Genomic DNA, 13,755 nt, shown 5'->3' with positions numbered 1-13,755 from the left:
TTAGTAAAATTACGGAAACGGTAATTAAATTTGATTTCTTTTTCATTTTTTTTTTGTTTGTTTGTTTTACTTCCCTTAACTTAAGTGAATAATTATCATTTACCTAAAAGGATTGAAGTCCTTCTAATGACTGTCCTAATAACATGAACGAGTAGAAAAAGAAGAAACAGATTTACAAAAAAAAGACGTTCTTTCTTATCCAGGGTTCAAAAAGATAATTTTGCACCTTTTAACCGCTGGGTAGCAATTTTGTGATGACCACTTGTAAAAAAAATAATAAACTCGTGAAGCTGTCGGAAGTAACAAATATAAATTTCATAACTTGAAGACGACAGGATTCTGCGATAAAATTTAAGAGCATGAGCGATTCAACTTAATGCAAAGGAAAGGAAATCGATCATCGTGAAGATAGCGATTTAGTAAGCCTTCTTACGATCACGATCGAATAAGGTGTATCCGTGAAATCAAAGGAGTTGTCACGTGATACTGTATTTAACTTACAATCAAGCGGGCCTTTTCTATAAAACTATATTCGACAATTTGGATTTGACTAACGTGAACTCAAATTACGCCAAACTCTACGGAAATATAACGAGAAATGACTTGCAGCGAACCTTTAACTGGCAGTTTTCAGTTTCATCGACGAGTTAAGCAGAATATTTTGTCTTTTTGTCCTTGAGGTAAGTGGTCGCAATTACTGGTTTATTGTAAGATTTGGCGCAAGTTCACATACACCTAAGTTCCTTTTCTAGAAGGTTCTTTCCAATTTGAAAAAAAAATGAGAAGGAAATAGATATGAGAAGGCTCACAAAAAGCGTACTTTGCATTAAGATCGATGTAATTAAAAGTATTCTCGCTGAAAGAACCATGATTTTGTGCAATGTAAGACATTCGCGACAGAGATTGTGGATTCTTATCAGAAGCTGGAAACGCCAAGGAAATAATCACAGAAAAAAGCAAGATCAAACAAAGACTAACTTCAATAAGCCAGCGTATTTTATTTGTTTATTCAGTTTTTGAGAAAATACGGATTATTGAGACAAACAAATTCAAAATGATGCATGAAAGACGCTGAATCATTTTAACAACGTTTTGAGTTGTCACTAATATCCCGACTTTACTTGCCCTGGTACAACTATTAGAGAGTAACGTGAATCTACAAAGCCGGGGAAAGGAATGTTGCTGTATTCTATAAACTTATCACTTTCTTTTAAAAAAGTTGCATAATATCTATAGCTAACAGTCAAGGAATTAGCTAGATTCAAACAAGTTTCTTTTATTTTTGGCAAAACGCAAATTTCAGCCTGTTGTCATGTTTGTCGTTTGCCCTGAACGCAAAGCTAAATCTCTTTCATCGAATATACGGCAAACGGCCAATTCGGACTAAAATTTGCGCTTTGCCAAAAATGGAAGAAACCTGTTTGATATAAACATATTTCTGCCCTTTAGCTCCAGATATCGAGCGACCTTTCAAAGGAGCAAGACAAAAAAGAACATAAGAGAGGTTTGATGTTTTTTTACCAAATTGCAACTTTCCGTTTCCCGTTTCACGAAAACGCAACGCGAAACCTCTCTAATATCTTAACGTTATTCTCGGTGAGGCTGCTTAATCGTATACAGGGATCGACTGTGCTAATAACGTTTGATTTCCATAGAATGTGACTTAGATTTCTTGCTAACAAATAGGCTATCCCTCCATGTTAAATCTTTTACATAACTGAACTTGATAGGGTTTTTTGCGAATTCAGTAAGAGCCACTCTTTGGTAGTTGTTTCAAACGCCGCATGGCGGCATTTATACTATAGTCTGAATTTCAACCATCTTCAGCGGCCAGTGACCCAATGAATTTTGTGTATTTAAAACAAAAGAACCGCTGAGAATAAATGCGATTTAAAATAGGCACATGATTAAGAAGCTGAAAAAGGACCTCCTGGGCTTTTAATGAGATATCAGGTGTGATGACACAGAACGCTTGAAGGGAATCACAGATGATCCTCAATCAAAACTTGTTATGTATACTTCAGACTAATACAGTCCCTTCATTAAGGGACTGCCTATTCCTTTTTATTTGAACACTGCGCAATTGAACAAAAACGTGTATATATCCTTGAACAAATCAAGCAGCTGAAACTTGCCCGAGACCAATTTTCTACAGGTAATCTTAATAGCCCATGCATGCCGATCTCCTGATAAAAATATATGTCCAAAATATTAATTTTCAATTCGCAGGCTCTTTGTAAATTACCGAAAACAATTAATCGCACCAAATCGAATCTTGGCCAAAAACTTTCTCAGTTGCTGTTAGCCTTTTTTTCTTTTAATTTAGCATAATCCGTGTTGACTTCTTTTTGTTCACACACAGAAAATTTTCTTCTGCCTTCCCTATTATTAACGCTGAATTCTCCTAGCAGGGGTTACGGTCGAGTTAAATTATTTGATTCAATTCGACAAAAGAGGAAATCTGACGGATTATATCATATACAAGAAGAAGAAAAAATAATAAGAAAATAATACTGAAACCGGGCTGAGTTGGCCAATCCCAATATATCCTTTTCCTTTTTTTGCCATTCGTAACAGCAAAAGAACGTAAGTAATTTCACCGCTGTAGTTATGGTCACAAGTACACAATCTGTGTTGTTATTTTAGAGACTATGAATTTCATGAAAATTATCAGCATTTCCAGTGAAAGGAAAATACTTTGCCCCTTTTAAGTAATATAAAAAAAGGTAAATCGCCTTTCAGGACTAAATATCGATAATATAAACAACGCGAAACGAACAGATAGGAAGAGATTTTTCATTTTCTTCATCCGTCCAATGCATTTCGTCCATTGAACATAAAGATATTCGTTATCGCTTTCACGTGCTCTTGTGAAAAAAGAAATTAAAAGTCAATGAAAGCGTAATGTATTATTGAACATTAAATGACCCTTTTCGAAGCAATCAATCTGTCCTACGTAAATATTAAATAGACACATACGCCATCTATACAGCAAAGTGTGTTGTAAATGCTGACATATATTGAGAACATTATCAATTCTAATCGGAGGAATGAACGTCAATTAATCCCAAACCGTGTCAAAAATAAATTATCTAAACCAGAGCAAAATTGACCAAATTTTTTTTCTGCACGGAATATATAGTTTGCGAAGGGCAAATAAACAGGACCTCTTGATGGCACAGAATTTGCACTACACACTTTCAGGGAAATATTATTTTTCAGTTGTAGAGTATGTGTAGTATATTAGCCCAGCGGTATAGTTCTACATGCCGAGAACTTTGTACTTCGCGAATGAGGGGGGAAAGCGGGAAATTGTGAGATTGTGTGTTAGTTTAATTAAACTTCTTTGTTGTGAAACATTTGTGGCTTACCCTAATGGAACACAGTGTCGTATAAACTCTTGTTCTTAGGCCATCGTAACACAAACAGCGGTGATAAACATTGTATTCCAACGCATTTTTTGTTATATAGAACTTGACGTTTCGTATGGTGACGTATGGTGACGTTTCATATGTATGTTGACTAGCATACGAAACGTCAAGTTCTATATTTAAAAAATGCGTTGGAATACAATGTTTATCACCACTGTTTGTGTTATTTTCTTACTTATACAGTGCATTTTCTGAGCTCACAATACAATGTAGATATTAGTTTAAAGAAAGAAATATTTGGTTCTTGGTGCTCGGAGATCAGTATATGAAGGATATGATAGGTTAGCAAAACAAGCAAAGAAAACAGCGAGCGAGCTCGAGAAAGCCTGCAAGCGTTAAACCATAATAATGAGGAACCTTTCGCTACTTAATGCTCAAGAAATCGTATGACAGTTCTCATGTAATTTGAATTGAGAAAGCGTAATATAGACATATAATTTTTAAACCCTCATATTGCACAGCTGCACTCCTTATTCCACGGTCACACATTTTACGAGCTACTTGCCTGGTTAATGAAGAGAATACAAAAATATAGAAATCTTTATAATAAGGCGAAAATTGGAAATGAATTGCTTAAAATTTGAGAAGACGGAAGGTCCATTTGTTTCGGTATTATTTACTATTGTTGATGAAACTGTTGCAAGGATTCAAAAACTGAAAGCTATGTGATTCAAAAAGTCTAGTGAAATGGTAAACAGCTTAGTAAGATAGCAAAATAATAAATAGTTAGGGATTTCTTTCCAATTATTATTCGAGGAAATAAAAGTCTTCCAATCCATCTAAGACGCCAGGCCTATACCGCCGTTTTAAAGCAAGTGAGAGAAATTTAACCACCCTTTATTTAATTTTCGAACTCGGATATTGCGTTTCCAACGCTCTGATTGGTTCACTCGATTTCGGTTATCAGCTTAGATACCATATGATCTAATATGAAAACTGATTGCGTCAAGTGTTGCCAAGCTAGAAACTGATTGGTTAATTTCCAAGTTTTCAAGCGTTCACACATATATTTCATTCGCGCTTATTGCACGTAAAACTGGTTACCATCACACATCGAATGCGCTCTCATCGAATAAGTATAGGAAATCGTATGAACGCGAGTGTATTTCGTGATTTATGGGCACGAGTGATGTTTTGAAAGTTCTCAAAATTGCACGAGCCGTAGGCGAGTGCAATTTGGGAACTTTCAAAACATCACGAGTGACCATAAATCACGAAATGCACGAGCAGGTTCATACTATTTTTTTTTATTATATTCTCAACAAAATTATTCAAACGCGCTACATTGTTCGTGCTCGTATTGTTCCAGTTTTGGGTTTAGTTTTCTTTCAGTCGCCCATGTTTGCCAGACATTCAACCAGGTCTGTGCAGCTTTCAACGTGTTTTTGTTTTTCGCATTTTCTTTAAGTTGCTCAACGATGTTTTGCTTTGACAAAGCAAACCGATTGTCAGCCTTTTTTTTTTCACTTTGGTGTTCAAATTTAGCGCTTCCTCGGTGTTTCCATAGCAACTTCCGTATTGCACTCTATAACCTGGATTGCACTCTATAACCTATTTATGCATTCGCTATTGGCCAATCAGAAACAAGATATTTTGTTGAGTATGTAATAATTGTTAATTAACCAGTGGGTGATAAACTAGTAAGGCAAATTGACCTCCGAGAGAAGATTAGAAAGCCGAGGTTTTGAGAGTTAGAACGACCTGAAAGGAACTAGGGGATTCCAAAGACTGATGCAAAGACTGATGCCCCCCGTAGTAGGTGGATGTAGGGCGTGAAGGGTATGATAGCTGAAACAACCCAAACATTTACAAAAATGCTAACCTCCCTCTACCCCTCACCTCTTCCCCCACCCCCGGAATAGCCATGCCTTTATAAACTTGAACCAGGATCTCTAGTAATTCATTGAGTCAACCCTTTCCCCGAGCAAATTTATTTTTAGGCACAGGTATTGCCATTTTTCTACACACCGATGTGTTTTAGGAGTCACGAAGTAGAAACTCACAAGGAGGACCAAAGTGCTGTTCAGGTTAGCGATTGAAAAATCAAACATTGAAGCAAATCTGATGCAAATCAAGTTGCCTGGCTCAGAAATTGATTTTGTCCGGACACAAATCAGAGACAGGGGCGACGATTTGTCACACGCAAATCGGAAACAGGTGCGACATGTTCAGCGCAAAATTAAACGCATCTCAACTGTCTTTCATACTATCTCAGGCGGAGGCAGACGAAGTGAAAACTATTACTACTGAGTATAATTGTTTTCTACTATATTAACATTTTATGGCTCATTTTGACATTATTATGATTTGTGTTTTTTTATAACTTTCATATCTTGTTCCACGTTACACAACCACTTTTTCGCCATTTCGGAAATGAATAAAAACAAGATCTTTTTAATCTGGACATTTCATCAATGTGCTATCAGGAGATAAAATTCGTATCCCCGCGCGGCCATGCTATACCCTATGAATAAAGAACCGCGTTAGTAAATCTGTCGCCAACCAATTAAAGTCATTCCCTTTATTCCAAAATTCGAAATAAATGCAAGATTTTCGTGGCGGACCGGCGGAGATGATTCGTTCAACTGGGAAGCACGCTAAAGAGCGTATTTAAGTCAAACAAATCTTATCGACAGACCGACGGCCCCAAGAGTACTAATTCACTGTAGAGTCGGGTTTCTGTTAAAGAGACTACTTTGAAATTGCAACTCGCAAGAGTCTATGGTGGTCATAACACGTGCGCAAGCATCGTGTGGGCGAGATTTTAAGGTTAGCCTTCAATCGACAGTAATCGGGTTGCGGAAATTCCACATTTCCTTCACTTTTATAATCAACAGATTAATTGTTCTTTTTGTTCTTTTTTTTTTTTTTTGTACGAAACGTTTGTTTTTGTCCTTCGTTTCTTGTATCTATCATTCACATGCAAGGATTGTTCGTGCGAGTACGTGGGCAACTAAGATGGACGACTCCTGACAGTCTTCTAATTGCAATTGGCCATTTCCGAGTTGACGTGTGCCTCCTCTTCAAAGCGAGTCTAAGGGCGAAGTTTTTGTGACGGTAGTTAGTTCTACTTTACATATAAATAAAAAATAATTTTTATAAGAAAAAATTCGCACTTAGACTCGCTTTGAATCCAAAAGGAGGCAGACATCAACTCGAAAATGGCCTATTAGACTACGACGTGGAGTGTTCTGAGTCAGTAGGATGTTAAGGTGACACGTAGCACCTATCATAGAAGTTCTATGCCAGCGACCGTTGGCCAATATAGAAAATACCATACTACTCTTTGTTTGTCCCTCCAAAATTTTGCACAAGCATTGCTTCCAGTTTCTCTTGGGACTATTATAAGTCCCAAGAGAAAATGAAAACAATGTTTATGCAAAATTTTGGATCGGAGGGACAAACAAAGAGTATTATGGTATTTTTGTATTAGCTAATTAGCACTTGCTAAATGCTGATTTGTGAAAAAATATCTTAAATTCATCTTTTTGTTGATCGCAATTCTTCTTCTTACTTGATGTCGTCTTCCTTGCGTCATTCAGATGCGGAAGGCCTTCATTCATAAGGTTTGACTTAAAAATGGCGTTAAGCTAACGTCCAAACTTCATCGCTTTTTTATCGCAATGCTTTATAGTCAAATTGTTGAGAAAATTTCTTCTTTTACTTATCACAGCTGGATTGGAAATTCAAAATTCATTTGGTTAATCATAATTACCGTTTTCCAGAAGGGAACTGTCTGTTCTTATGTCAGTGGCAGCTATTTGGGAAGGCAGGTTATGTCGTCTCAAAATATTGTCTTCGAGAAGTTTCCATTGATACGTCAAAACGTCCAACGTGAATTAATTAATTGTCCGCGTGACAATATTGGGATTATCAAGACACAAAACATGTAGCTGTGATTACCAAGCCAAATGACTTCCCCTTGCTTTGAAACTGCAAATGAATAAGAAAACCAAAGTTCAGAATGTTCGACCAGAGCGATTATCTGTCGGCAGAGAGTTCAGTACAACAGCTATTAATGGCGATGAGGTAATTTTGAAAATTAAAGGCAATAAAAATTAATTATTTGTGGCTGCAATAAGGGCCTAATGCACCTTTGTTGTGACTGCTTCGATATAACACAGAAATAATTACTCAGATATGCACGTTTCTATTTATTGCAGTCACGAACACGGTCCCAAGAACGATCTGTGTTGGCCGGGAGACACACGTACAGACGCACACAACTCTTTTGGAGGAAAAAGGTATTACATACATTCCTTATAATCAGGTTATAAAAATGACATAAGGCTACATCACCTTCTACCTTTCAAATGTTGGTAAGATTCGTGAACTCAAAATGTTTTCGACACCACGAAAGGTTAGGATTTTCTCAACAGTGGTAAAAGCATGCCGAGAAATTCACTGTTCTCCATCGGACATACAAGTTCAATAGTTGCGTCACATGTCTTTCACTGTTCATATATGCAAAGCTAAAACAACATTTTGTTTTTCTGTTTTAGCAATCAAAGGAGCTAGAGTAGCCTACCTCCATCAATATCCACCGCGATCAAACACGACGCCTTTACGGTGAAAGGGCAGGTGTATTAATATTTGGCTGAATTAAGTACATGTTGGAGAAAAAGTCCTCGAAACTGCGTTTTAGACTGCTCAGAAAGTTTCTTACACTTGTTGTGAAGTCTTCGCGACGTTTTTGAGAAGCGACATGGACACCTGGGTGGTATCTGGAAACATTTCACAAAATGGCACAGAGCCAGTCGATCAAAAAACGTCAAAAGTCGTAATGATCCTGCAATTGTTATTCTACTTTATTATAATCCTCGTCGGTTCAGTTGGAAATGCTCTAATCTGCTTAGCCATTCTCAGTCGAAAAAAACGGAAAACAAGTGAGTATTTTATTCTAAACCTGGCAATAACTGACTTGGCCGCCAGTATTATAAGTATTCCGCTCGACATTATTGAGCGTTTATCAGGATACTGGCCATTTGGTTCGTTCTTGTGCAAGATTGTTTATCCTCTTCAGACAATCCTCATGGCAGTTTCGGTATCAACGTTGTTAGCAATGAGCCTGGAGCGCCATCGAGCTATTATGTACCCACTGAAACCTCGGATGAAGGGAAGAAAGGCAACTATTGTGATCGTGGTCATTTGGTTGGGGAGTACCCTTCTTGTTTTTCCTTATATCTCTGTACTTGGCCACGATGGTGTGTCTTGTTTGGAGAACTGGCCCGGACCACATTACGCTAAGGCTTACACCACGAGTGTATTTACCATGCTATACCTTTGCCCACTTTGTGGTATTACAGTCGCTTATATTAGAATCGGTAGAAAGCTCTACAGAGATATAAAAAAAATCAAAATAGTTGTTGCGGACTCTGAACGAAGTCTAATTGGAAAACAAATGTTGAGGACTCGTGCACATCGCAATGTCCGCATCGTGAAAATTTTTGTGACTGCTGTCGTCGCGTTTGCGCTGTGCATGTTGCCTAACCACATCGTGTGGCTCTGGCATGATTACGGAAAAGGATTCGAGTCGGAATACTTCTTTGATGTTATAGTGTTTGCAAATATCTTAGTTTACGCTAATAGTTGTATAAACCCGTTTATATTTGGGACTCTTCAAGCTCGCTGTAGAAACGGCTTTAAGGGCTTCATCAGAGCTTCTGGTCAAGACAGAGATGAAAGCGGAATTGATCGGCAAAAGAGGATGTTCTCAATGCGTGTGTCCTTCACCAGCTCGTCCAAACTAAGCTCTTATATTCGTGGAACTTTGCGACGCCCAAGTCAAAGTTTTCGGAGCGTTTATCTACGAAGTGGAACGGGAAGTGGTGCAAGGGACAGGATAAAGGAACAAAATGGGATCGATTACGTCAACCAAGGAGAGAGCAATCTTTAATATAAAGGAACAACTGTGTGACGAGAACGCTGCTGCAGCAATTTTAATGCGGAAATTAGGGACTTCAAGATCTTGGACTGCACCGTCGACGAAAAAGTCGCCTCAAAATAGAACTTTCGCAATTCATTCACCTCGTTCACGTCGTACATCCTAAAAATAAATTGGTACGAGTGGTTTCAGAGTAAAAACAGAGGATGAAATCATTCACATCACAGGGAGCCCACACAATCTGTTGGTGTAACCGTTTGTAATTTTATAATAGATTCTCTTTTTGCTTTTTCTAAAGCGATATATCGATAAATATGTGCATGAATCAATGTTAAATAAGGGTTGTACTACCTTACATGCGGTGTGTTGTCGCTCTTTTGCCTTAGAAGTCGTATTTTGAGCGATTTTGAAGATTTCGAGTTCGGTTCACTGTGCCTCTCAAGTTCTTTATGACCGCTGAATAAAAACACTGAGGACGCATTTTTACAGGGTTAGCCACCATCTGAAGTGAATATATCTACAAATTCCAGCGAGAGGATGACTTGTTGACAACTCTGTCTATTGTTTAGTTTCAAATGTCAGGCACCTTCGTGCCGGGGTTTTTGAATATATTTCACATCAGATGGAGGCTAACCCTGTAAAAATGCGTCCTCAGAGTTTTTATTCAGCGGCCATAGAGAACTTGAAACTGGACTATAGAAGGACAAGGGTACCAATGGGAGGTAATTATTGAACAGTTCCAGCCCCGGGGCAATTTTTCCCGAGAAAATCGCCCCTATTCCTTCGCTTTCAAGCTTCGCAGAAGAATGGCCGAAAAATTCACGCTTCTTCTCATACTTCTCGCTCAAAAATTCATTCAAACGGGCCAGAGAAAAAAATCAAAATCGCTCAAAATACCACTTCTGATGCAAAAGAACGACAGTACACTGCAGGTAAGGCAATACAACGTTCATTTAACATTAGTCTATTCAAATATGATATATCGCTACAGAAGAAGCAAACGGTGAATCCTATACATTTATCATAAAATCAACAAACCGTTACACAACCAGATTGTGTCGGCTCCTTGTGTTCACATTTGCCTGCTCACTTCAAAACTCAAATTTGGTGCCGGATTTCACGTACGTCCTTGTTATGTAGAAACAGCAAATAACATATGTTAAAATGCGTGCTGCACGTGCAACACGATTATTTTCCTCTCCATGTTTAACAGGTGATGTTATTGTTTAGCGGAGTTTTTCTTCACTCTACACGCCGGATATTTTTCAATCATTTTCTCGTTCACACGTAACGTCTACAAATGGAATTTGCCCGTCCACACTTATCCGAAGTCATTCTAGTATCCAAGAATCCTCTGTCACTATTGTCAACAGAGCATGCGCTAGCAGACGTGCATGTTGGCGGCGAGAAAAGCGATAGCATTTCATTCAGAGACCATGTTGTAAAGACTGGATCCGAGTTTGTAATGTCATCGGATTTAAAAATACCCGGATTCGACCGTCCTCTTTGCGTATTCAAAACTTCCCAGAATTTCCTCTCTGGAGAGCATATGCTCTATTGGTGGAGTTGCTCTAGAAGAAAGAGGCGGCTTGATAGTTTAAGTCACTTATGAGTGCTTCCCGGGGATTTATACACAGAAAACTAGGGAGCCTTAGCCACCAGGAGTGGCAAAATGTTCACTTCGGACCAAGCCCTCTTCCGACTTACTTACCCTATAAAAAATAAATTACCAAGAGATCTTAACTTCAACTGGATTGAAGTGAGAATTCTATTTTAAATTTATATCGACGTTTATATACTACATTATTATTCAACAAATTGTGGCAACATCCAAATATAGTCTAGCGAGCTGAATATTCGTCGTGCTTACTTAACGTATATCCTGCGATACACGTAAAATTGCGTGTCGCGGAGAAAAATGGTAGTTTTTCCAGCTTTTTTTCCCCAATAAACGTAGAAAACTGTGCTTTGTCATCAATGTGTGTAATAATAAAACAATTATCTTTCTCAATCGGAATATCGGCTGATTTTCCCCAACTCGTCCAACGGAGTCGTCGTCTAAGTATCAGGAGATATTCCGCGTGATTTCGCAGGATAATTGTTATTATTAAAAACTGGATCATTGGATAATGCAATTCGACAGTTTTGATTGGCTAAGCCATCATGGGTTATGAGCCATTATACCATGATCTACAAACACGGCAAGCATACGCGTGATTTTTTGGGCCTTTTTATTTTTATTGTAGTCTAGTTTTCTATATTTTGCGGGCGTTTTTAATAAAACAATTATTCCACTCGCGCTTGTTGGATGCTATCTATCATCTCATATCCAACGCGCGCTCATGGAATAATTGTTAAATAATACATTCAGATTTCAGTAAGTCGCAATCATTCAAAACCATTTATTACCTAACATCTAAGATCATACCATAGTAATTTATACCAGAAGAGCATAACCTTGAAGCGTGTAACTTGCAACACTTTTCCTTGGAACAAAGCTGGGGAATCTGGGACACCAACCTTATGACCAAATATAAACAAAAATAAGATCGAAACTGTAGTCGGGGGAATATACACGAGCTACCTTAAATCCAAATAAGGAAACTTTTAAACTAAAAAAAACCCCAGCTAGAACCAGATTTTTGCGCTTCAAGGTCATAAGTTTCAGTTTATACAAAGTAAAATTTATCCACTGGCTTGCAACACTAGCCACAATTTTTTTTTCTGGAACATAAATCCCTCTTTCCTTCTTCTCTAGAGTTGATTTAAGCCACGCGTGAGCCCCCACCCTCCACGCAGAGAAATTTTGAGCAGCATTGAATAATTCTAAACACTTTGTTAGGTGTTCCAACCAAATGTGTCCGGTACAGTATTAAGCCGTTGCAGAATTTTGAGAGAGAGAAACATTGTGTTTTTTTTTTTTTTTTTTTTTTCATTATTTCCATATGTCACCGTACGATCCTATATAATCTTGTATGTATCAAATATGAATTCTCAATAAATTAGCTCAGCAGAAACAAATCAGATTAACAGGTGAAAATAAGACGCGGACGGATAAATCCGAAGATTACTGTTCTTTTTTTATTGGAAGGAAAAGATTGTTTTGATAAAAAAAGCAAGAGAGAAAATGACACTCGGAAGCATGCCCAAAACTAACCTGCAGCTGTTTGCCCATCAAATACTCTCAATGTTATGGGCTAATCGTTAACGTCCCCCTTCCATGGCCTACATTTCTCAAGACATAGAGGCTCAAATTTCCAGAGAAGCATAGTTTATTGCTTGACCTGGCATATTTCCCAGACTTCTTGCAGAATTTGGAACTATTAACGGAATTGGGAGAGTTGGGACGTTAGAATATCTGACGTCTCTAACTCGGACATTAAGCTCAATTCGCTTCCGACTGTGCTCATCCCCCCAGGGGCGCGCATTTGCACGCCTTTCCAGTCCCAGAGGTAGGACATTACTGACTTATGCAGCGTTAACACGAACGCAGTTTCATTTGTAACCGTATCGTTTTCGATGCAGTGTTCGATTCAAAATGGTGAATCTAGCACGTAGTGCAGCACTCGCCTTTTCCATGACTTTGATTTTGATGTGATTTGAAAGTCGTGAAACTGTGTTCGTGTAAACGTTGCTTTAAGATCCAGGACGCGGTCGTCAAGAAAGCCACAAAGCAATAATATTATTGGTTAAAAAGGAAAAAAACATGGTACACGTGCAGCACGCAAATGATCTCGTATTTTTGCGGTGTTCTGCACAAAAACTACGCGAAGTTACCAAATTTGAGGTTTTAACGGCAACGCGAGCGTGAAAAGGTGAACCTTTGATTTTTTATTTTTTTCATTTTTTTATTTGACACAGAAAAAGCTCGTATCAACTTACTTTCAGAATACTTCGCCTTCATGGTGCGACGGGAGCGAGATGGAATAATCGCCAAAAACCTTACTAGCTCAATGTTGTATTTTAAGGTGACGTTTTCGAGAACCTCGCCGTCGTAGGTCTGAAAGTCTTCTGAAGTCCCTATCAGACTTAGCGGGCCCTGGGTTTGCGGCTTTTGCTTAGCCTCGGATTAACCCAGGCCAATTGACACGCGCATTGCATTAATTGGTGGTAGTCGACCGTAAAACTCAAAATACAGGACCTTTTGTTGTGAAAAAGACGCTGACTCTCTGCAGTCACTAGTTGAAAACAGGCAGAAGGATGCAGCTCTACGTTTTCACCGAAGCAAAGGTTAATATTACAGGCAAAAGTTAAATATGTTTAAGGTCCTTACAAGTGCGAATCAGCGAGCCATGAGTGTAGCACTGATATTTGAGAAGAATTAACTATTTTTAGGGTAATTTGAAGTGCTATATTCTACCTATGCAAACCATGTGACCATCAGCCCTACTAATGGATTTGGGCACACACAAGGACAGAGAAAAACTCTGAACAGAGTTA

General features: G+C 38.3%; 1 protein-coding gene across 6 annotated transcripts; it reads left to right on the top strand.

Moving 5' to 3' along the window:
• Positions 1–540: 540 nt before the first annotated feature.
• On the top strand, positions 541–11,252 carry LOC138010478 (neuropeptide FF receptor 2-like). Of its 6 annotated transcripts, XM_068857460.1 has the most exons (4): positions 556–680; positions 1,450–1,504; positions 7,595–7,675; positions 7,934–11,252. In XM_068857460.1, exon 4 carries the CDS (start codon positions 8,137–8,139, stop codon positions 9,325–9,327), a length of 1,191 nt encoding a protein of 396 aa, XP_068713561.1. In that variant the 5' UTR covers positions 556–680; positions 1,450–1,504; positions 7,595–7,675; positions 7,934–8,136; the 3' UTR covers positions 9,328–11,252. The 6 variants fall into 6 exon arrangements, with proteins under 6 accessions (XP_068713562.1, XP_068713561.1, XP_068713560.1 ...); XM_068857461.1 differs by lacking the exon at positions 1,450–1,504 and having other exon boundaries at positions 541–680; XM_068857459.1 differs by lacking the exons at positions 556–680; positions 1,450–1,504 and adding an exon at positions 6,036–6,200.
• Positions 11,253–13,755: the final 2,503 nt, after the last annotated feature.

This window comes from Montipora foliosa, chromosome 7 (assembly GCF_036669935.1).
Source record: "Montipora foliosa isolate CH-2021 chromosome 7, ASM3666993v2, whole genome shotgun sequence".
NCBI lineage: Eukaryota > Metazoa > Cnidaria > Anthozoa > Scleractinia > Acroporidae > Montipora > Montipora foliosa.
The sequence above is the reverse complement of the archived record's forward strand: the minus strand, read 5'-3'. Positions and strand labels throughout refer to the sequence as shown.

Coding starts and splice junctions, on each gene's coding strand:
- LOC138010478 (XM_068857461.1), top strand. CDS start 8,137: ATGGACACCTGGGTGGTATCTGGAAACATTTCACAAAATGGCACAGAG.